Source organism: Oncorhynchus mykiss, chromosome 22 (assembly GCF_013265735.2).
Source record: "Oncorhynchus mykiss isolate Arlee chromosome 22, USDA_OmykA_1.1, whole genome shotgun sequence".
In the NCBI taxonomy this organism is placed as follows: Eukaryota; Metazoa; Chordata; class Actinopteri; order Salmoniformes; family Salmonidae; genus Oncorhynchus; species Oncorhynchus mykiss.
The window spans coordinates 44467921-44488554 of record NC_048586.1 but is presented as its reverse complement, the minus strand read 5'-3'; the positions used below and the strand labels follow the sequence as shown (position 1 = coordinate 44488554).

The 20634-nt window shown below is 43.1% G+C and overlaps 2 protein-coding genes across 5 annotated transcripts in view; one reads left to right on the top strand and one right to left on the bottom strand.

Annotated features, from left to right (window-relative positions):
• LOC110502171 (oxysterol-binding protein-related protein 6) overlaps positions 1-13837 on the top strand; it is a 78890-nt gene extending 65053 nt beyond the window's left edge. For 2 of the 3 annotated variants that reach the window (XM_036959395.1, XM_036959394.1), the window contains exons 15-22: positions 1330-1467; positions 3513-3576; positions 3890-3968; positions 4522-4666; positions 5141-5285; positions 8129-8255; positions 8890-9012; positions 9984-13837. In XM_036959395.1, the coding sequence (XP_036815290.1) occupies positions 1330-1467; positions 3513-3576; positions 3890-3968; positions 4522-4666; positions 5141-5285; positions 8129-8255; positions 8890-9012; positions 9984-10092 (930 nt within the window). In that variant the 3' untranslated portion in view covers positions 10093-13837. The remainder of the gene's footprint in view (positions 1-1329; positions 1468-3512; positions 3577-3889; positions 3969-4521; positions 4667-5140; positions 5286-8128; positions 8256-8889; positions 9013-9983) is intronic. The other variant, XM_036959396.1, reaches the window with a different exon arrangement.
• A 1849-nt stretch (positions 13838-15686) lies between these two features.
• Positions 15687-20363, bottom strand: LOC110501916 (interferon-inducible double-stranded RNA-dependent protein kinase activator A homolog). 2 transcript variants are annotated; one of them, XM_021579789.2, is made up of 8 exons: positions 20219-20363; positions 19814-19989; positions 19644-19725; positions 19454-19529; positions 19181-19298; positions 18901-18995; positions 18622-18784; positions 15687-18481 (listed from the first exon to the last, which is right to left on the bottom strand). In XM_021579789.2, exons 1-8 carry the CDS (start codon positions 20275-20277, stop codon positions 18324-18326), a joined length of 927 nt encoding a protein of 308 aa, XP_021435464.1. In that variant the 5' UTR covers positions 20278-20363; the 3' UTR covers positions 15687-18323. The 2 variants fall into 2 exon arrangements, with proteins under 2 accessions (XP_021435464.1, XP_021435465.1); XM_021579790.2 differs by having other exon boundaries at positions 18345-18504.
• Between the last annotated feature and the right edge of the window lie 271 nt (positions 20364-20634).

The window sequence follows — 20634 nt, the reverse complement described above, 5'->3', positions numbered from 1 at the left end:
GCGTGACCCAGTGTCTCCCATCACTAACCCATACAGCGTGACCCAGTGTCTCCCATCACTAACCCATACAGCGTGACCCAGTGTCTCCCATCACTGACCCATACAGCGTGACCCAGTGTCTCCCATCACTAACCCATACAGCGTGACCCAGTGTCTCCCACCACTAACCCATACAGCGTGACCCAGTGTCTCCCATCACTAACCCATACAGCGTGACCCAGTGTCTCCCATCACTAACCCATACAGCGTGACCCAGTGTCTATCATCACTAACCCATACAGCGTGACCCAGTGTCTCCCATCACTAACCCATACAGCGTGACCCAGTGTCTCCCATCACTGACCCATACAGCGTGACCCAGTGTCTCCCATCACTGACCCATACAGCGTGACCCAGTGTCTCCCATCACTGACCCATACAGCGTGACCCAGTGTCTCCCATCACTGACCCATACAGCGTGACCCAGTGTCTCCCATCACTAACCCATACAGCGTGACCCAGTGTCTCCCATCACTGACCCATACAGCGTGACCCAGTGTCTTCCATCACTGACCCATACAGCGTGACCCAGTGTCTCCCACCACTGACCCATACAGCGTGACCCAGTCCCTGGGTACTGACAGACATGTTAGTTTGTCTATATCTGTGCGCGCTGCTGTGGCGTTGACAGGGACAAGCCCAAAGTAAACATTCTGAAGGCTTCCAGAGACAAAGGCCAGAAATATCATGCTCTGATGCAGCTGTCGACCTTGTTCAATCTCACATCTGTCCTTCCACTGACTTAGTTATCATAACAGGACGGTGCGTGAATACAAACATGTTGGACTTGTTAGATAAAAGACTATGACATTTCATTACTGGGCTGTTGTAAACCCAGGATGTTAACTGCTGTTACTTAATGGTACCATGCACTATTTGATGCACAAATGATTCATGCATAACTTTCAGAAAAGGAGAATTTGTGTTTCAGTGTAACGACAGCAGCCATATTAACGTACGGCATTGAAGACATTGTGTATGTGTAACGGATGTGAAACGGCTAGCTTAGTTAGCGGTGGTGCGCGCTAAATAGCGTTTCAATCGGTGACGTCACTTGCTCAGTGACCTTGAAGTAGTGGTTCCCCTTGCTCTGCAAGGGCCGCGGCTTTTGTGGAGCGATGGGTAACGATGCTTCGCGGGGTGACTGTTGTTGATGTGTGCAGAGGGTCCCTGGTTCGCGCCCGGGTATGGGTGAGGGGACGGTCTAAAGTTATACTGTTACATATGTTTTATGTAGTTTGTGTATTTTTTGTATTTGTTTTTGATCGTGTTGCCGTTTCTCTGCTACAGGCCATTATGGCAGCGTTCGTCATCTCAGGATACTCCTCCACGTACTACAGAGCGGGAAGCAAGCCATTCAACCCTTTACTGGGAGAGACGTATGAATGTATCCGTGAGGACAAGGGCATGTGTTTTATCGCTGAGCAGGTAGGTTCCCACAGTACTGCATTTTTAGATTATAATGAATGGACAGGGTGAACCCTGATCCTAGATCAGCTATTCCTATGAATACAGGCTCTGGCGTATTTACCAATACCTTAACCCCCCATACGGTGTATACGTTGTCAAGAAATTGATAAATACTGTAAATGTCCCTAAACAAAAAAACAGGGTCAAATGTAGTCTCTATAGACAGACTGGTTGCCTCCCACAATGTACCATTGTTCCCTTGGTACCATTGTTCCCTTGGTACCATTGTTCCCTTGGTACCATTGTTCCCTTGGTACCATTGTTCCCTTGGTACCAGTGTTCCCTTGGTACCATTGTTCCCCTTGTACCATTGTTCCATTGGTACCAGTGTTCCCTTGGTACCATTGTTCCCTTTGTACCATTGTTCCCTTGGTACCATTGTTCCCTTGGTACCATTGTTCCCTTGGTACCATTGTTCCCTTGGTACCAGTGTTCCCTTGGTACCATTGTTCCCTTGGTACCATTGTTCCCTTGGTACCAGTGTTCCCTTGGTACCATTGTTCCCTTGGTACCATTGTTCCCTTTGTACCATTGTTCCCTTTGTACCATTGTTCCCTTGGTACCATTGTTCCCTTGGTACCAGTGTTCCCTTGGTACCAGTGTTCCCTTGGTACCATTGTTCCCTTGGTACCATTGTTCCCTTGGTACCAGTGTTCCCTTGGTACCATTGTTCCCTTGGTACCATTGTTCCCTTGGTACCATTGTTCCCTTGGTACCAGTGTTCCCTTGGTACCAGTGTTCCCTTGGTACCATTGTTCCCTTTGTACCATTGTTCCCTTGGTACCATTGTTCCCTTGGTACCAGTGTTCCCTTGGTACCATTGTTCCCTTTGTACCATTGTTCCCTTGGTACCATTGTTCCCTTGGTACCATTGTTCCCTTGGTACCAGTGTTCCCTTGGTACCAGTGTTCCCTTGGTACCATTGTTCCCTTTGTACCATTGTTCCCTTTGTACCATTGTTCCCTTGGTACCAGTGTTCCCTTGGTACCATTGTTCCCTTGGTACCATTGTTCCCTTGGTACCAGTGTTCCCTTGGTACCAGTGTTCCCTTGGTACCAGTGTTCCCTTTGTACCATTGTTCCCTTGGTACCATTGTTCCCTTGGTACCATTGTTCCCTTGGTACCAGTGTTCCCTTTGTACCATTGTTCCCTTGGTACCATTGTTCCCTTGGTACCATTGTTCTCTTGGTCTGTGATTTCTGAGACCAGGTCAAATGTGCCCATTCTCTTCCATGCACTGGAGTCGGTAAGGTCCATTTATAACTAACATGAGCTGCAGGTTGCAGTATTGTATTGTGCTGCAGACTGATCCTGTCAGGTCTGTAGGCTTTCAGAGTGCTTAAAGAAAGACTGTGTCCCAGTCTGCTGCTAGAGTAGATCCAAGTCCAGGGTCAGGTCCAGGGTCAGATCCAAGTCCAGGGTCAGATCCAGGGTCAGGTCCAGGGTAAGGTCCATGTTCAGGGTCAGATCCAGGGTCAGGTCCAAGTCCAGGGTCAGGTCAAGGGTCAGATCCAGGGTCAGGTCCAAGGTCAGGTCCAAGTCCAGGGTCAGGTCCAGGGTCAGGTCCAGGGAAGGCTGTCATTCTGCCCTCTTCTCTCTCTTTATGATGGGGACCCTGTTGTTGTCATCTCTCAGCTATTCTCCCTGACCTGACTGACTGGCCTGACTGAACCTGACTGACTGACTGAACCTGAATGACTGAACCTGAATGACTGGCCCGACTGAGAACCTGAATGACTGGCTCGACTGAGAACCTGAATGACTGGCCTTGACTGAACCTAGTTTGCACTTAGCCTCAGTGCTGGCGTTAGCTGTTACTGGTTGCCCAGTCCGCATGATAGTCACGATATAATGACTCACCCTCTTCTTCTCACAACACGTTTTAGAATGGTTCTAGAATGAAGTGGCTGCTTTTGTATCTGGACCTAAAAATGAATTCCTCTAAGAGGCAATAATCTAGCAGTATTGTCACTGATGTTATGACGTTTGATTATCTCTTGAAGGTGAGCCACCATCCACCCATATCAGCTTGTCACGCTGATTCCAACAAGTTCACCTTCTTGCAAGGTACGTTACCTGTTGAATTACAGTGTCACACGCGCACTTCCTCAATGAGGTCATGGTTTTTCATTTTGCATCAAGATGGTACATTGGTACATACATGGTACATAAACTCTAGGTTTCTTCCTAGGTTTTGGCCTTTCTAGGGAGTTTTTCCTAGCCACTGTGCTTCTACACCTGCATTGCTTGCTGTTTGGGGTTTTAGGCTGGGTTTCTGTACAGCAGTTTGAGATATCAGCTGATGTACGAAGGGCTATATAAATAAATTTGATTTGATTTGATTTACATTGATGGTTAATTCTGCCGATCTTCTTCTCAGACGTCAGATGGAAAAACAAATTCTGGGGGAAATCAATGGAAATCCTCCCAATTGGCACCGTTAATGTTATCCTTCCAAGGTAATCCACACACACGCGCGCACAAACACACACACACACACACACACACACACACACACACACACACACACACACACACACACACACACACAGTCTGACATCCTCAAGACATATCCCCACTGTCACTTACTATAGGAGGTACATCCATAACAGTGGCCTTACCTTCTTGAAGCCTTCAGGTCCCTGCTAGCCTTCCCCTGCCACAGTCATCACTCCACTCTGGGTCCCTGGAAGCTTTACAGAGCTACTGTACACCCTATTAAAGTGCCCCTTGACAGGGTTTGGGAGGGGGAGCTGTGGGAAATGAATCACTTAGACAGAAGAGCGGGAAGGGATGTGTGAAGGTTGCTGAATAAGCACATAGATTATAGTACATCGTAAGTGTCTGTGCCTCAGAAAATGAGATTCCACAGGCCCTGCTATTTAGCTTGTGAGACCTCTAACACTCTGTGTGATTATGTGGCCCGCTTATCATCTTTAAAGACACAGACAGACTTCATAACTGTCATGTGATTACTGTAGATATCCTGACTGCTGCTGTTGTGTCGTTCAGCTTTGGGGACCACTATGAATGGAACAAGGTCACCACCTGCGTGCACAACATCCTAAGCGGGAGAAGGTGGATCGAACACTACGGAGAGATCACCGTTAGAAACACCAAAAGCAGCGCCTGTATCTGCAAACTTACCTTCGTCAAGGTAAAGACATCGACAGCATTCATTAGGCACAAATTCGTCATTATTATTCGTTAGGCACCTCAGTTGCTCTTATGTGGTTCCTGTTAAACACAACCATGGGGAAGGAAGTCCTTATCGCCACAGATTAAGCTCACCTGGCTTTCTGAGGTCTTCTTCTGGAAGGTGTCTCTAGCAACACTACCAATGCATGCGAAGGGAGGTGTTAAGAGAGAATGGCGGCTTTAAGGAACCTCCATTGCAATTTTCTTGACGGTGAACTCGGCTGTGGAATAAGTCCCATAAAATCACTAGGAAGTCCAAAGACAATTATGTGCTGAGAAATAGCCATCCCTGTTGGAGCGTCTATCACCTATCTTGGCTGACTACAATTTGGACATTTTCATTATTGTCTATATTGTTTCCTTGCTAGTGGATGATGGATGTTATGTATCTTATGATCGCAATGTTACTACTGTTGTCTCATTTGGCTTGTAGGGAAATTACTGGAGTTCTAATGTGAATGAGGTTCAAGGGTTTGTGATGGACCAAGAGGGGAAGGTGGTGCGTCGGCTGTTCGGAAAATGGCACGAGGGCCTTTACTGTGGAGTCCCGCCCTCTGCCAGATGCATCTGGAGGCCAGGTAACTAACTACCAGTGTGAATTTTGGCAGCTATTTTTTGATTTTATCTTAAAATTCCTTTTAGTCTTAGTCACATTTTAGTCATTTCATCCTTCCTTAGTTTTAGTTATTATCAGTCGACTAAAACTATTTTAGTGTAGTTTTAGTCACAGACATTTTAGCCACATAATAGTTTTTTTTCTATTAAATAATTCATATTTAGGCTACCTCTAACTTCCATCTTGTGCACATTCAGATAGCCTTGTCCAACTAGATCTACTATCCCCATGAATACTTTGGCTGGAAACACTGATTTTGTGGCAGATTGGAACCAATGCGGCAGCGTAGCCTAGTGGTTAGAGCGTTGGACTAGTAACCGGAAGGTTGCAAGTTCAAACCCCTGTGCTGACAAGGTACAAATCTGTTGTTCTGCCCCTGAACAGGCATTTAACCCACTGTTCCTAGGCCGTCATTGAAAATAAGAATTTGTTCTTAACTGACTTGCCTAGTTAAATAAAGTAAAAAAATTATCATCATTAAAAATTGTTTTTTAAATTAACCATATAGGCTACAAAGCCTTGGCTACAGGTTAAACAATTTACGGCTGATTTCTCTCCCCGTCATAACTGTCAAGGAGGGTAAATAAAAGTGGTTTCCTTGAAAAGGGGAGAATTTCAGCTTTTCAAAATCTATTACTGTACTCCTTATATTCAACAAATAGCATTTGTTTTTCCCATAGGACAAAAGCAACAGCAACTTGATGAGGACTTGTGAGGCGTCTATATCTCAAACTAGACACTCTAATGTACTTGTCCTCTTGTTCAGTTGTGCACCGGGGCCTCCCACTCCTCTTTCTATTCTGGTTTGAGCCAGTTTGCGCTGTTCTGTGAAGGGAGTAGTACGCAGCGTTGTATGAGATCTTCAGTTTCTTGGCAATTTCTCGCATGGAGTAGCCTTCATTTCTCAGAACAAGAATAGACTGACGAGTTTCAGAAGAAAGGTCTTTGTTTCTGGCCATTTTGAGCCTGTAATCAAACCCACAAAAATTGATGTTCCAGATACTCAACTAGTCTAAGGCCCGTTTTATTGCTTCTTTAATCAGAACAACAGTTTTCAGCTGTGCTAACATAATTGCAAAAGGGTTTTCTAATGATCAATCATTTTAAAATGTTAAACTTAGATTAGCTAACACAACGTGCCATTGGAACAGAGGAGTGATGTTTGCTGACAATGGGCCTCTGTACGCCTATGTAGATAATCCATTAACAATCAGCCGTTTCCAGCTACAATAGTCATTTACAACATGAACAATTTCTACACTGTATTTCTGATCAATTTGATGTTATTTTAATGGACATAAAAAACAAGGACATTTCTAAGTGACCCCAAACTTTTGAACAGTATGTATATGAATGGTTTTTCACTGACAAATTAAATCGTTTAAAACAATCAATCCAAAAATATGCAGCGGACATTTGATGAATGGCATCTATTACAAAACAACGAGCATTTTAATGACACGCAGAATCCATTTCCTGTTTGTTGAGATTGACATAGTCTATTTATTGCGGCGTTGAAAACACAAACCAGAGATATTGGGAGTGCCCAAAGTCGCTATTGTTTATTGGTTGCGTGGTGCATTGGCACAGAAACCTGTCGGTGATAAATGTGTTGCATTTATTTTAATAAATATGGCATCAAAATATTGAAAATGTGATTTCTTCCTAGCTGATGATTGTCTGCAGCCGACTCTGATCGTAGTGTAATGAAACAGGCAGGGAGAGTGAGCTCGTCTGTGATGGTCGGTGAAACCTCCCCCTTCTGGCCTGTAGCCCTGCGTGGCATCGACTGTGCCACACAAGCATGCTGAAGCGGCAAAGTCGATATCCACATTTGGAAACACAAGGTCGCTACAGTTATTGTTATTTGTGTTGTTAAACATTATTTTGAGTTAATTCAATGAGGAGGGAGGGTGTTCCATGTATTTGATTGGCTAAGAGGAGGGTCGTGTAAAAATATTTTTTTTATGTTGGGGAGGGAGAGGTGCGTTTTTTTATGGCACCTTGAGTTGGACCAGCCACTCCCCAGTAAATTCCGATCTGTCCCTTATTATTGTTTCTAGTTGAGGTTAGACCAGGTCTCTCTTGAAAAAGAGATGTTATCTCAATGAGAAAAACCTGTATAAATAAAGGTTTTAAAAAAAGGAGATGTCCTGGCTTCACATCAGTTCAAAAGATGGACAAAAGAAAAGCTGTGTGGGAGAACCGGGCAGAGCAGCTCAATCAGACCAGGCAGCTGAGAGGATTGCATGAAATATTATTTGTTTTGCGTTAAGACAAAACAGATGAAGAGAAGCTTCATGTCAAATGAAATGTCCATTAGTCTCACAAGGAATTCTCGTCTCGTCACGTTTTCGCCAACTAAAACGAAAAGTCATTTGCAATAGTTATCGTTTTTTTTTTTCTCCCCCAGGGTGTCGTTGACGAGTATTTTCCGTCATAGTTACTGTTGACGAAAGTAACTACGTCAATCATACTGTTGCTATGCAGGACGCTTTGGATTGGATATCCGCAATCGTTAAGCAGACAACGGCATTAGATTAAACCGTAAAATACTAGTACATGAGATTGTAATACGGGGACAAAGAAAGTGTTGACACTGGTGTCAATAATCCACACCAATGGAAAATAAAAACTTTGAACTCGTTATTATTTTATTTTAGGGGATCAGCTTTAATATTGCAGATAGATTGTTGCTTCCATCAATATAATTGTCTGCATTTCAACAACAACAAAAAATAAAGAGAAAAAAAAGAACTTTGAACTGATTCTTGAGCCGTGTGATGTCATGTGTTCCTTCCTCAGGCTCCATGCCCACAGACTACGAGCTGTATTATGGCTTTACCAGGTTTGCCATTGAGCTCAATGAGCTTTGCCCTGAGATGCAAGACCTGCTACCACCCACAGATGCCCGCTTCAGACCCGATCAGAGGTAGAAACGTACAACCGTTGCGCCATCACACTTTCAGCTACTGTGCCTAGACGACTGTATGAGAAATGCACTGTGTGCTACCTACTGCTGCCACCTGTTGAGATAAGGTGGAGCGGTAACCAGTAGCATACAGATCGGACTGGATGAACCACTGAACTAGCACACCTTTATTGTCATGAACCTTGACCTGGAGGCTAGTTGAACCAGCTGCCAAATCAAAATTGACTATATCGTAAAAATGTATGAAAACAAAAATGTGCTTTTTGTTCTAAATTTAAAGCAAGGGTTAGGCATTAGGGTTAGCGGTGTAGTTAATGTTAGGTTTAACATCAGATTTCATGACTTTGTGGCTGTGCCAGCTAGTGACCACTCTGCAGAATTGCCTCCTGGGTAAGATTCATGACAATAAATGCCAACCAGCACAATGCAGCTGTTGTTGTGGTCTGATATAGATTTACAGAATGGTTGATTAGTGAAGCTCTAAAAAGGACTAAAAGCTAGTTTTACATCTGAAATAAGAGGATGAGATAGTATTTGTATGGTTACATATGTTTACAAGCTTTATGTGTATTTCCCTGATGAGTGACGTTTGACAGTATATTCGACTCATAGGGATGTTGTTTCTCTACATTAGACACCTGGAGGAGGGGAATGTGGAAATGGCAGCCTCAGAAAAGCAGCGTATTGAGGACATGCAGCGCACCAGGAGGAAGTGGCAAGACGAGAACGACATTAAGCATGAACCACGCTTCTTCAAGTGAGTAAAGAGGCTAGATGGTCATTTACAAGGACATACTGTATTCCCCAGGCCAGGTTAGTGGGGAAAACAGGGTAGGTTGGGAAGGTCTCCCCCAGGCCAGGTTAGTGGGGAAAACAGGGTAGGTTGGGAAGGTCTCCCCCAGGCCAGCTTAGTGGGAGAAACAGGGTAGGTTGTGAAGGTCTCCCCCAGGCCAGGTTAGTGGGGGAAACAGGGTAGTTTGGGAAGGTCTCCCCCAGGCCAGCTTAGTCGGGGAAACAGGGGATAGGTTGGGAAGGTCTCCCCCAGGCCAGCTTAGTGGGGGAAACGGGGGGTAGGTTGTGAAGATCTCCCCCAGGCCAGCTTAGTGGGGGAAACAGGGTAGTTTGGGAAGGTCTCCCCCAGGCCAGCTTAGTGGGAAAAACAGGGTAGATTGGGAAGGTCTCCCCCAGGCCAGCTTAGTGGGGGAAACAGGGGGTAGGTTGGGAAGGTCTCCCCCAGACCAGGTTAGTGGGAGAAACAGGGTAGTTTGGGAAGGTCTCCCCCAGACCAGGTTAGTGGGAGAAACAGGGTAGTTTGGGAAGGTCTCCTCCAGGCCAGCTTAGTGGGGGAAACAGGGTAGTTTGGGAAGGTCTCCCCCAGACCAGGTTAGTGGGAGAAACAGGGTAGTTTGGGAAGGTCTCCTCCAGGCCAGCTTAGTGGGGAAACGGGGAAGTTTGGGAAGGTTTTCCCCAGACCAGGTTAGTGGGAGAAACAGGGTAGTTTGGGAAGGTCTCCTCCAGGCCAGCTTAGTGGGGAAACGGGGAAGTTTGGGAAGGTTTTCCCCAGGCCAGCTTCGTGGGGGAACTGGGTAAGTTGGTTAGGGTCTCCCCAAGATAGATAGAAATACCTCTGACTGTTACTTGTGTGGCTGAGTTGTGTCATTAATGATTATCCATTCCATTCATGACATCTAACTCCCTACCATTGATTGCCCGTCTCTTTCCTCCCAGGAAAGTGGTTGATGCCAATCAAAGGGAGCGCTGGGTCACTAACAACACCTACTGGGAGCTTCGCAAATCCCCCGGCTTCATCAACATGGAAAACCCTAATCTATGGTAGCATATGGATCGCTATGCACACCATATCATCATCGCTGACAAAGGCTTTTATCTATGCACAATGAGGTTTTCAAATGAATATCTCATTGACAAAATAACAGTGTGGAAGGATACAAGAGCTGAGATGAGTTGATGACTTACCATCGCCCTATTCAGCTGGCCAGTCACCCATTCAAGCATCCTCTTGGATCCCCCTCATTGAGCTTGGTGCGGAGGCTGGGTTGTCAGGGCAACAATCTTACCATGTAGATCTATCCTAAGTCGTTTTGTGTTTGTCCTTGCCTTAATGTCATCTATCCACACCACACATTTTAAAGCTTTTAGTGAAACCCACTTGAGTTCTGATAGCGGTTTGATTTAGACTAGTGTTTGTTCTGAAAGCGGTTTGATTTAGACTAGTGTTTGGATTAGGCCTTTGACCTACTACTAATGTATGTGTCATGCATGTTTTAGAGTTCAGCTTTCATTGGCATATCCTATATAGACTAACATTATTTGTTTTAAAAACAAAAAGAAAATAAAGAAGTCTGAAGTTTTTGTAAAATATCTTCAACATCATAGAATTGAGTGAAAATTTAACTAATATACAATATTGGAAGATTGCTCTTATTTCTTTTTTTTTTAATTAGCCATTTGCATTAGTTCAGTCTGAATCATAGCTGTATTCTTTATTGGGTCACACATTCTTTGTGAAAGTTAGAGATTCTCCGGTAGTTTTGTATAGTTTTTAGCCAGTAGTTCTGAAAGTAGCACTCACGAGCCAAAAAAAATAGGAAAATTGTGTACTACATCACGTATGTGCAGATTTGTGCACCACATCATTGCTCTGTCTCCCTCTCTCTCTCTCTGCTGTGTGTGCATGATGTGCCTCTTGTTAGCTGTCACTCAAATGGTTGAAGCTCATTGGTTGAACTCAAATTTCTAGGGGGCTGGACCACGTGGTGGAAAATGGTGCAGCTCAGCTTCCAGAAAAACAGTCACTTTCAAACTAGGGATTGTGTGTGTCTAATTGAGGTAAAAACCATAATTCTGCATGTATGAACTATACATTAGCCCCGTTTATACCTGCCACTTACGTGCGTCCTTCATCCTGATCTTGCCAGTATACAATTGTAAGGTCTGATCAAACTCAGTTCACAATGTGTCTTTTATATTGATCTACACCTGTCTAAAAATGTGGCACAATCAGAATGAGGACAAGAACAGGACAAAGGGCGCATGTTATTGACAGGTATAAACGTGGCTATTGACACATCTAGCCCAAAGCGAGAGGTTTAAAAAAATGTAAAAAAATATATTTTTAAAAAACGTATTAGTCGCCAAAGTTCCGGAACACGTCTTTAATTTGTTTTAATCACTGGTATTGGTGAAGGTCATTGCTGTGTGCCGAGACGTTTTCTCAGCAACTCCCAAAGACAAAACCCCTTGAGTTGAGACGTTTATAGTTCCAGTTTGGCTAGTTGAGGGAGACTGGCCCAACAGCTGATACATAAGCACTGGAAAGTGCCTCCCTTTTTCGAAGCACACCCCCCTCGTCACTCATCACAACGGTTTAAGCTACAGACAATACTTCCTTGTAACTAACTTTTACATGTATAGACAATTCTGCTTTCTGTTATTCAGCTCACACGAAAACTATTTTTGATAGTTTAAGAAAGGAAAAAAAAGGTATGAATATAATTTGAATGTTCTTTAATTTCCTGTAATACAATTGATCTGTGTTGTTGTCTGAGTGTTATAGTGAGAATCCTAGCCTGCAGTAGAACTATAAAGACATGCCAGCATCCAAGACATCTGATATGGTGATATGACGACATACCTACTGGCCGTGTGCCCATCCCTTCTAAAGAATCTATTTAAACCCGGGTCACTTGTCTGGATACATGGTTACACCGACTCATCTTTGATACAGGTCTATGTATAATGTGGTAGCTGGTTGGCTAGTTAGTGTATTTCCCTTTCACGTTATTTTTCCAACTAAGCCCCTCAGTGAAATGACAAGCGTAGTGAAAGTGGAGTAGTAGTCCTGCTGTCCTGTAGCAGTATAGAGGTCAACGCGTCCTCTACTGGGAACCACGTGACCTCTACTGGGAAGCACATGACCTCTACTGGGAACCACATGACCTCTACTGGGAAGCACGTGACCTCTACTGGGAAGCACGTGACCTCTACTGGGAAGCACGTGACCTCCACTGGGAACCACGTGACCTCTAATGGGAACCACGTGACCTCTAATGGGAACACCGTGACCTCTAATGGGAAGCACGTGACCTCTACTGGGAAGCACGTGACCTCTACTGGGAACCACGTGACCCCTACTGGGATCCACATGATCATTGGAGAGTCACAACTACACCAGACTGACTGACTAGATACCCCCACTTATACAACTACAGTACACCAGACTGACTGACTAGATACCCCCACTTATACAACTACAGTACACCAGACTGACTAGATACCCCCACTTATACAACTACAGTACACCAGGCTGACTGACTAGATACCCCACTTATACAACTACACCAGACTGACTGACTAGATACCCCCACTTATACAACTACACCAGACTGACTGACTAGATACCCCCACTTATACAACTACAGTACACCAGACTGACTGACTAGATACCCCCACTTATACAACTACACCAGGCTGACTGACTAGATACCCCCACGTATACAACTACAGTACACCAGGCTGACTGACTAGATACCCCCACTTATACAACTACACCAGGCTGACTGACTAGATACCCCCACGTATACAACTACAGTACACCAGGCTGACTGACTAGATACCCCCACTTATACAACTACAGTACACCAGACTGACTGACTAGATACCCCCACTTATACAACTACACCAGGCTGACTGACTAGATAGCCCCACTTATACAACTACAGTACACCAGGCTGACTGACTAGATATCCCCACATACAAGTGTATTGTAAAACACAAGGGATGCCTATTTGCCAGTTCTTTGACTATACATAACAGATTCCCATAGACATATTAATTTGTGTTATGTAAAAGAGGCCAAGGGACAAAATTATTTTACAACGTTCAGAATTATTTTGCTTTTGCAAATCCTTTAACGTGGCAGAATGTTGATGTTAAAGCCAAAGACAAATGTTTTTTTAATTATAGAAAAAATATCAACTCATTCTAGTTATGGTGTTTTCATTATGTAGTTAACCACACAGAGAAAAAGCTATTATATTTGATTATCCTTTAAACAAGTGTCCAGTTCCTAGAATTTACTGCTATGATGTTGTCCTTAACCATTCACCAATACAATTTTAAAAGGTTTAGATTATTACTGCCAAACAGCTTTAGTGTATATTTGACGTCCCCCCTTCCCTCTTGTCATTGTGTGTCGCAGTCCATTCACAATGGTTCAGTGTGTTAGATTACCACAGAATCTGTAACGATACATTATACATTTGGATTATATTGATTTGTTCTTTGTTTTTGTTCTAGTGAAGCCGGAAATTGAAACGAGGAAAGTGATCCTACGTTAGAAATATATAGACTGGAAACGTTCAACTATAAAGTCTTAACTATTATTTTCGTGTGTAATGTCCAGTACTGAAGATTAAGACAGAAAAACAATTAAGATATGACTACAAACGTCATATCGTAGCCATGTATTCAGAAATCGAATTTGTTTGTCCGCTGTCACTTCCATTTGATGTGCCTTAATACATTTGATTAACGCCTCGCACACAATGTTGATAAGAAACCACATACAAGTCAGATAAGGAAACCATTTCAAATCCAATCAACCACTTTCCCCACTTGAGTATTGTTCCCCAAGTTGTATTATGTACTGTATAATGTTGGGGAATAGAAGTGCTCGGAAATGTGTCTGAAATCTTGGTACGATGTAGGCAGGGGGACAATGACATTTCCCATAAATCTAGATATTCTAGATATTCTCATTTTCTGTGCAGTCAACTCCACTCATTTGTGATCACTGTTATTGTCAGTATCATACTGTCAGCCCAGTACTTTACTGCACTGTAAACACATGTAAACAGCAGAATATTCCTGTCTCCTCTTTTGGATTGGACTGATTGTAAAGACTTTTACTATCAACATCATACTTAGTTCATCAGGATATTTGAGGAGGATCATGTAGTCTGTGATGTTCTAGATTAATGCATTGTTGAGAGAGAGAGAGAGAGAGAGAGTGGAGAGAGAGAGAGTGGAGAGAGAGAGAGAGAGTGGAGAGAGAGAGAGTGGAGAGAGAGAGAGTGGAGAGAGAGAGAGAGAGAGAGTGGAGAGAGAGAGAGAGAGAGAGTAGAGAGAGAGAAGAGAGAGTGGAGAGAGAGAGTAGAGAGAGTAGAGAGAGAGAGAGAGTGGAGAGAGAGAGAGAGAGTAGAGAGAGAGAGAGAGAGGTGGGGAGAGAGAGAGAGAAGAGGCCTTGTAGAAAATAACTAAGACTTGTTTCCATCAGAGTAGAACGATGAAACTTCCTGAGTAGTTAATGGGTTACAATGTTAATGTATCTGCATGTTTAAATGACATAGCCTGCCAATGAATGTTGCAAATGCCTTATGAAAGATTTTTATTTCCTCTATTGGACTTTTTCTTTTGAGTTTTGAACCGACATGTAAACATTACACACTGTGTCAGCGGAGTTCTTTTAAGTCCATTTTCTAATGGGTACCTTCTAAAGTGCAATTGTCTTAAGTACATATCTTTCCATGACCACTGTACACTGCTGCTATCATAGTGCTTGTTCTAATACAAAATAAATACAACCGAGGAGTCTGCCACACACTGTGCTGCCTTGAGTGTTGATCCTCCAAACTCAGCCAAGCATTGCTGAGGTTAGTGTAGTAGTTTCATCCAAGCATTACTGAGGTTGGTGAAGTAGTTTCAGCCAAGCATTACTGAGGTTAGTGTAGTAGTTTCATCCAAGCATTACTGAGGTTAGTGTAGTAGTTTCAGCCAAGCATTACTGAGGTTGGTGTAGTAGTTTCAGCCAAGCATTACTGAGGTTGGTGTAGTAGTTTCAGCCAAGCATTACTGAGGTTAGTGTGGTAGTTACTAGAATAGTTATTGTAATATCATCATACTCTTGAGTCTCCTGCACAGTAGATCGCAGTAATGGACTGGGTTGCCAGTGACTCAAAAACAAGTGAAGGAATTATTGCACCGGATTGCAAGAATATTTTGTGGGCTATTTGGGTTTTTTCATCAGTGCTGCTGCTGACATCTTGACCCATACCAAGAGACTGTAGAGAGGACTGAATTATTAGGTCACAGAAACCAAAAATACAGAGTTCACTCTCCTACAAATCAGGCTAGTCTATATAGTCAGTCTACAGTAGTGGTTCAAATCTGAGGTTATTTAGTATTTTTCCTTTATTTAACTAGGCAAGTCAGTTAAAGAACAAATTCTTATTTTCAATGACGGCCTAGGAACAGTGGGTTAACTGCCTTGTTCAGGGGCAGAACGACAGATTAGTACCTTGTCAGCTCGGGGGGTTTGAACTTGCAACCTTCCGGTTCCTAGTCCAACTCTCTAACCACTAGGCTACCCTTTTTTTTTCATGATTGTTTAAAAAGGGGGACGAATTTAGAATGAGATCAATGTCAAGTAGATTTATTTACCATGTCTGTCCCACTTCACATGTAATAGTTGTGTATTAATGTGGTCAGGTACACAGCACACGTTGGGGATGAGTCTACCAAAAAACATTACATACCTTGTTAAAGGAAACCAAAATGTGATTAAACCACCCAATCTAGGCTTTGTGACAAACTCAGGACAAGGTGGAATCCGGTAGTAAATATCATCCCGTCATTAGCATAACATTTCAACCAGCACAAACACAAACTCAAAGCCTTCCAAAACACACACACACAGCAAAATGACTTCATACACACCTGACATAACTAGGCTACATTACAGGTAGACTGAAAAAGATGACATCAACAATCTTCGACATCAACATCAAAACTACAAAGATTCCAATTATTGTCTCTTTGTAGAGCGAAGACAACAAAATGGCGGCCTTGAAGTCTAAGACAGGAGTTGTCCCGATGTTTCAGAGTATGCAATCTTGCTACCATTAAATTAAATATACATTTTACAAAAAGAAATACATATTTTCATAGTCTAGACATGTAGATTTATATAATCTCATATGATGTAAGCACAATTCAACCTAAACAAGCCAAATGTTACATTTTCTAATTAATTTGTATTTTTATTTAACTAGGCAAGTCAGTTAAGAACACATTCTTATTTACAATGATGGCCTACCTCGGCCAAACTCTAACCCGGGCGACGCTGGGCCAATAGCGCGCCACTTTATGGGACTCCCAATCACGGCCGGTTGTGATACAGCCTGGAATCGAACCAGGGTCTGTAGTGACGCCCCTAGCACTGAGAAAGCAGTGCCTTCGACCGCTGCGCCACTCCGGAGCCCAATTGAGCAGTTGTTTTTTGTTTTGACACTAAACTAAAACCTGCTGTTGGTCTTGTTCTCTGTTAAGACATGTGGTAGTTACACAAAACAAGAGTCCTGTTTGACGGAATCAAATACAATGAAAAATAAACTAATATAACGGTGTTAACCAAAGCTCAAACTTTAAAAATCAAACTAAAAGTTACGATAGACTATGGCATTAATATACACTATGGAAAAGTGTTTCACAGTAATGTAATTGAATATTGACATGGCAAAGAGGAATAATAACCAATCAAATCAAACAAAATACCAATGTGTAATGAATATTTAGTTTGTTCCTACTTAAATTGATCTGCTTCGTTTAGAAAATATCCCTATGTGAAAAATGAGGGTCAGACTTACGTTAGTGTTTCATCAAATTCATTGATAAATTCCTTTTTTTATCATAGGCTTATGAGTAAACGAGGCAAAACGAGTTCTCTCATTAATTTTGTTCAGTGCAAATAGTTTTACATTTACCATTCAATACACTATTGCATGTATAGGAAAACAACGACAATGGGATAGGGTGGAGACTGTTGTCAACATGTCAACAATGGGATAGGGTGGAGACTGTCGTCAACAATGGGATAGGGTGGAGACTGTTGTCAACAATGGGATAGGGTGGAGACTGTCGTCAACAATGGGATAGGGTGGAGACTGTCGTCAACAATGGGATAGGGTGGAGACTGTCGTCAACATGTCAACAATGGGATAGGGTGGAGATCGTCGTCAACATGTCAACAATGGGATAGGGTGGAGATCGTCGTCAACATGTCAACAATGGGATAGGGTGGAGACTGTCGTCAACATGTCAACAATGGGATAGGGTGGAGATCGTCGTCAACATGTCAACAATGGGATAGGGTGGAGACTGTCGTCAACATGTCAACAATGGGATAGGGTGGAGACTGTCGTCAACAATGGGATAGGGTGGAGACTGTCGTCAACAATGGGATAGGGTGGAGACTGTCGTCAACAATGGGATAGGGTGGAGACTGTCGTCAACAATGGGATAGGGTGGAGACTGTCGTCAACAATGGGATAGGGTGGAGACTGTCGTCAACAATGGGATAGGGTGGAGACTGTCGTCAACAATGGGATAGGGTGGAGACTGTCGTCAACAATGGGATAGGGTGGAGACTGTCGTCAACAATGGGATAGGGTGGAGACTGTCGTCAACAATGGGATAGGGTGGAGACTGTCGTCAACATGTCAACAATGGGATAGGGTGGAGACTGTCGTCAACATGTCAACAATGGGATAGGGTGGAAACTGTTCTCAACATGTCAACAATGGGATAGGGTGGAGAGTGTTCTCAACATGTCAACAATGGGATAGGGTGGAGACTGTTGTCAACAATGGGTTAGGGTGGAGACTGTTCGCCAACATTATGGAAGCAAGGCCTTTCAGGACTTGTGTCCATTCTATTCCCTTGTCCTTCCACAGTACATAAACTCCACAGGATTAGCTGTCACTGTGTACCGCTGATCTTTCTCTTAAACTAATTTAAAAATGGCTGACAGACACCACAGGTGATGAACTGTGTTTCCTGTCACTGTAAAAAAAACATAAACTAGGTAGATTTGTCAGAATGGCATGATTTCTATTGATACTGCCATCAATATTCACCAATTCCACAACAAGTGAACACTGGGGTAAGGCGTGAAAACAGTGGTAGATGGAGGATAGCGACACCTTTCAGTTGAGATTAAATATGTTTTTCCTTAAAAAAAAAACCATCTGTGCCATTTACTACGATCGCTCATTTGATGGAAGCCATGATCTTGACGTACTGGAGAGCGTTGTGTGCGGCGTCGTTATGTGCGTTGCCGCAGGAGATACCTGTGCCGTGACATACGGTGACAGGTGAGGTGGACAGCTCTGCCAAGCACTGGTACTGCCCGTTCACTGTCAGCTCATCTGCCAAGCAAAAGACAGACACACTGTACAATAGCACCTGGAATTAGGCCCCTGTTTAGCCATTCTTGAAAACAAGACAAAAGTTCACATCTGATTGATTTCATTGACTTCAGTAAAATGAAGAGATGAACTCTACTCACCAATGTCAAAGTATGTGACTTCAAAGCCCTGCTCTTGGGACAGCTCCAGCATCATCTGGATGTAGTCTGTGTTGGGAATACTGAGTGGGTTCCTTCTTAGGAGAGACATCTTCTCTGCCGAGGAGTTACGCAAGTTCTCCAATCGGACACCGGGCTTTGGGATCTGGAATGAGTTGGTCAAACAATACACATTACATACATTCTAGATGACAAAATGTCCTACATATATGTTTTATTATTCTTGGTGAAGAGGCCAAAGAGAGGAAATATTCTACATACCCATGTGATTTCAGGACAACCAGACACATTTTGAAGTTTTGCTAACATCTTCTCAGCACCTGCCTTTTTAGCCACCTTCTTGGAATTTCCCGTCGCTATCGGTTACACGTGGATGACATACAGCACTATGAATGACTCAATTGAACACTTCCCAAAGGTAGAATGTGTTTAAATAATCCAACAACACCCCCCCCCCCCCAAAAAAAAAAACCAAACTATAATATGTTATTTCAATGCAATGATAAAACATTTATCAAGAACAACAGTGGAATCCCCATACCAGTCTCTGTGAGCGACTCCATTCTGCAGGTAACAGTGAACTCTCTCTTGTGAGGTGGGCCTGCCTCTGTGAAAACGGTGTATTCTGGGAGGCGCCACCCCCACTGCAGGGCCAGCTCCTTTGGGGAGGAATCCATATTAGCAAAGATGTGAAAACAAGCAATCTATTCATAATCATGTGTGTGGACTATTTTTCATCTGATACCCTGAAGAGACTCATTGACAACACAAATGTGTTACGACGATTACAGCCATGCAACAGTAATAAAAACACCTGCAGTTTCCCCACTGAGTTGGGTTGGTCGTTAGGCTTTGCTGGGTTGCCATTACTCTCCTTCTTTATGTGAAGGCTGCAGTAGGGGAAATCAGACGTAAAAAAGTGAATGTTACTGGTGGCCATAATGGTTGCAAATGCTACTTGTTTTCATGAATGCTCATGTCAGATATCGTCCATGTTAACTCACGGTGTTCCGGGGTCTATTTCCAGAAGGTTCAGGGCAGACTCAGCGGCTTGGTGTTTGGCGGCTTTTTTACTGGCTCCTTGACCTGGGATACAACAACCGAATGACACTATGCTGTAAAAGTAGTGTAACGTACGTGACTAGCGATCTACGTTGCAAGATGACTCACTCACCTGTGCAGGACATATCTCCTATTGTAACGTTGAAGATGAAGCTGGGTTGGTGCGCCTCCCCTTCGGCCTTTTCCATCACGTACACGGGAAGGTTACCAATTTTTGTTCCATATTCATGTAGAACTTGTATGGGTGTTTTACCAGGGCACGGTGCCTGTGGTTGTTGAATACTCGAGCTGTGTAAAAGGCATGATGAACAGTCATTAGTGTCACTGTATTAGATTGAATGGTATAGCTGTGTTTGTTGTATTATTTAGCAACCAATGACAGTACAAGGTGCGAGAAGCACAGTATGGCTAGCTGGTTGGGCATTGCTATTAACAATTATCCCAGGTTCTAGGGTTAGCGTACTAGCTAACGTCGAGCATCAAATGGATGTAGCTAGCTAGTAGTAGCATAACAGACCTCGCGTTGTTAGTGTGCGTGGTCCTTATAAGTGTAGGTTGAAATCCGTCTTGAGACATGGCTAACAATATCTACTTAATAAAACTGTTGGGTATATTGATCAAAATCTCGTCGGCAACTTCCGGGTCACGGAATTTCAGAAATCTTCAAAATAAGAGTCCCCCACGTAATAGCAGAAAAATTTCAATAAGTTGTATTTATTCATGATATATGAAAAATAATTGCCCAAACATTAACAATGATTAACAATGGTTAATATTTCAGTGACATTTTAATTAAATGTGGGTTTTAAAACATGCTCCAAGGTCAATTATTATTATTTTATTTTTTTTCCAAGGTCAAATAAATGTCCTCACTGCAAATCACTGTATATTGTAATGAAACAGGCAGGGAGCAGGTCTCGAACCCTCGAACTT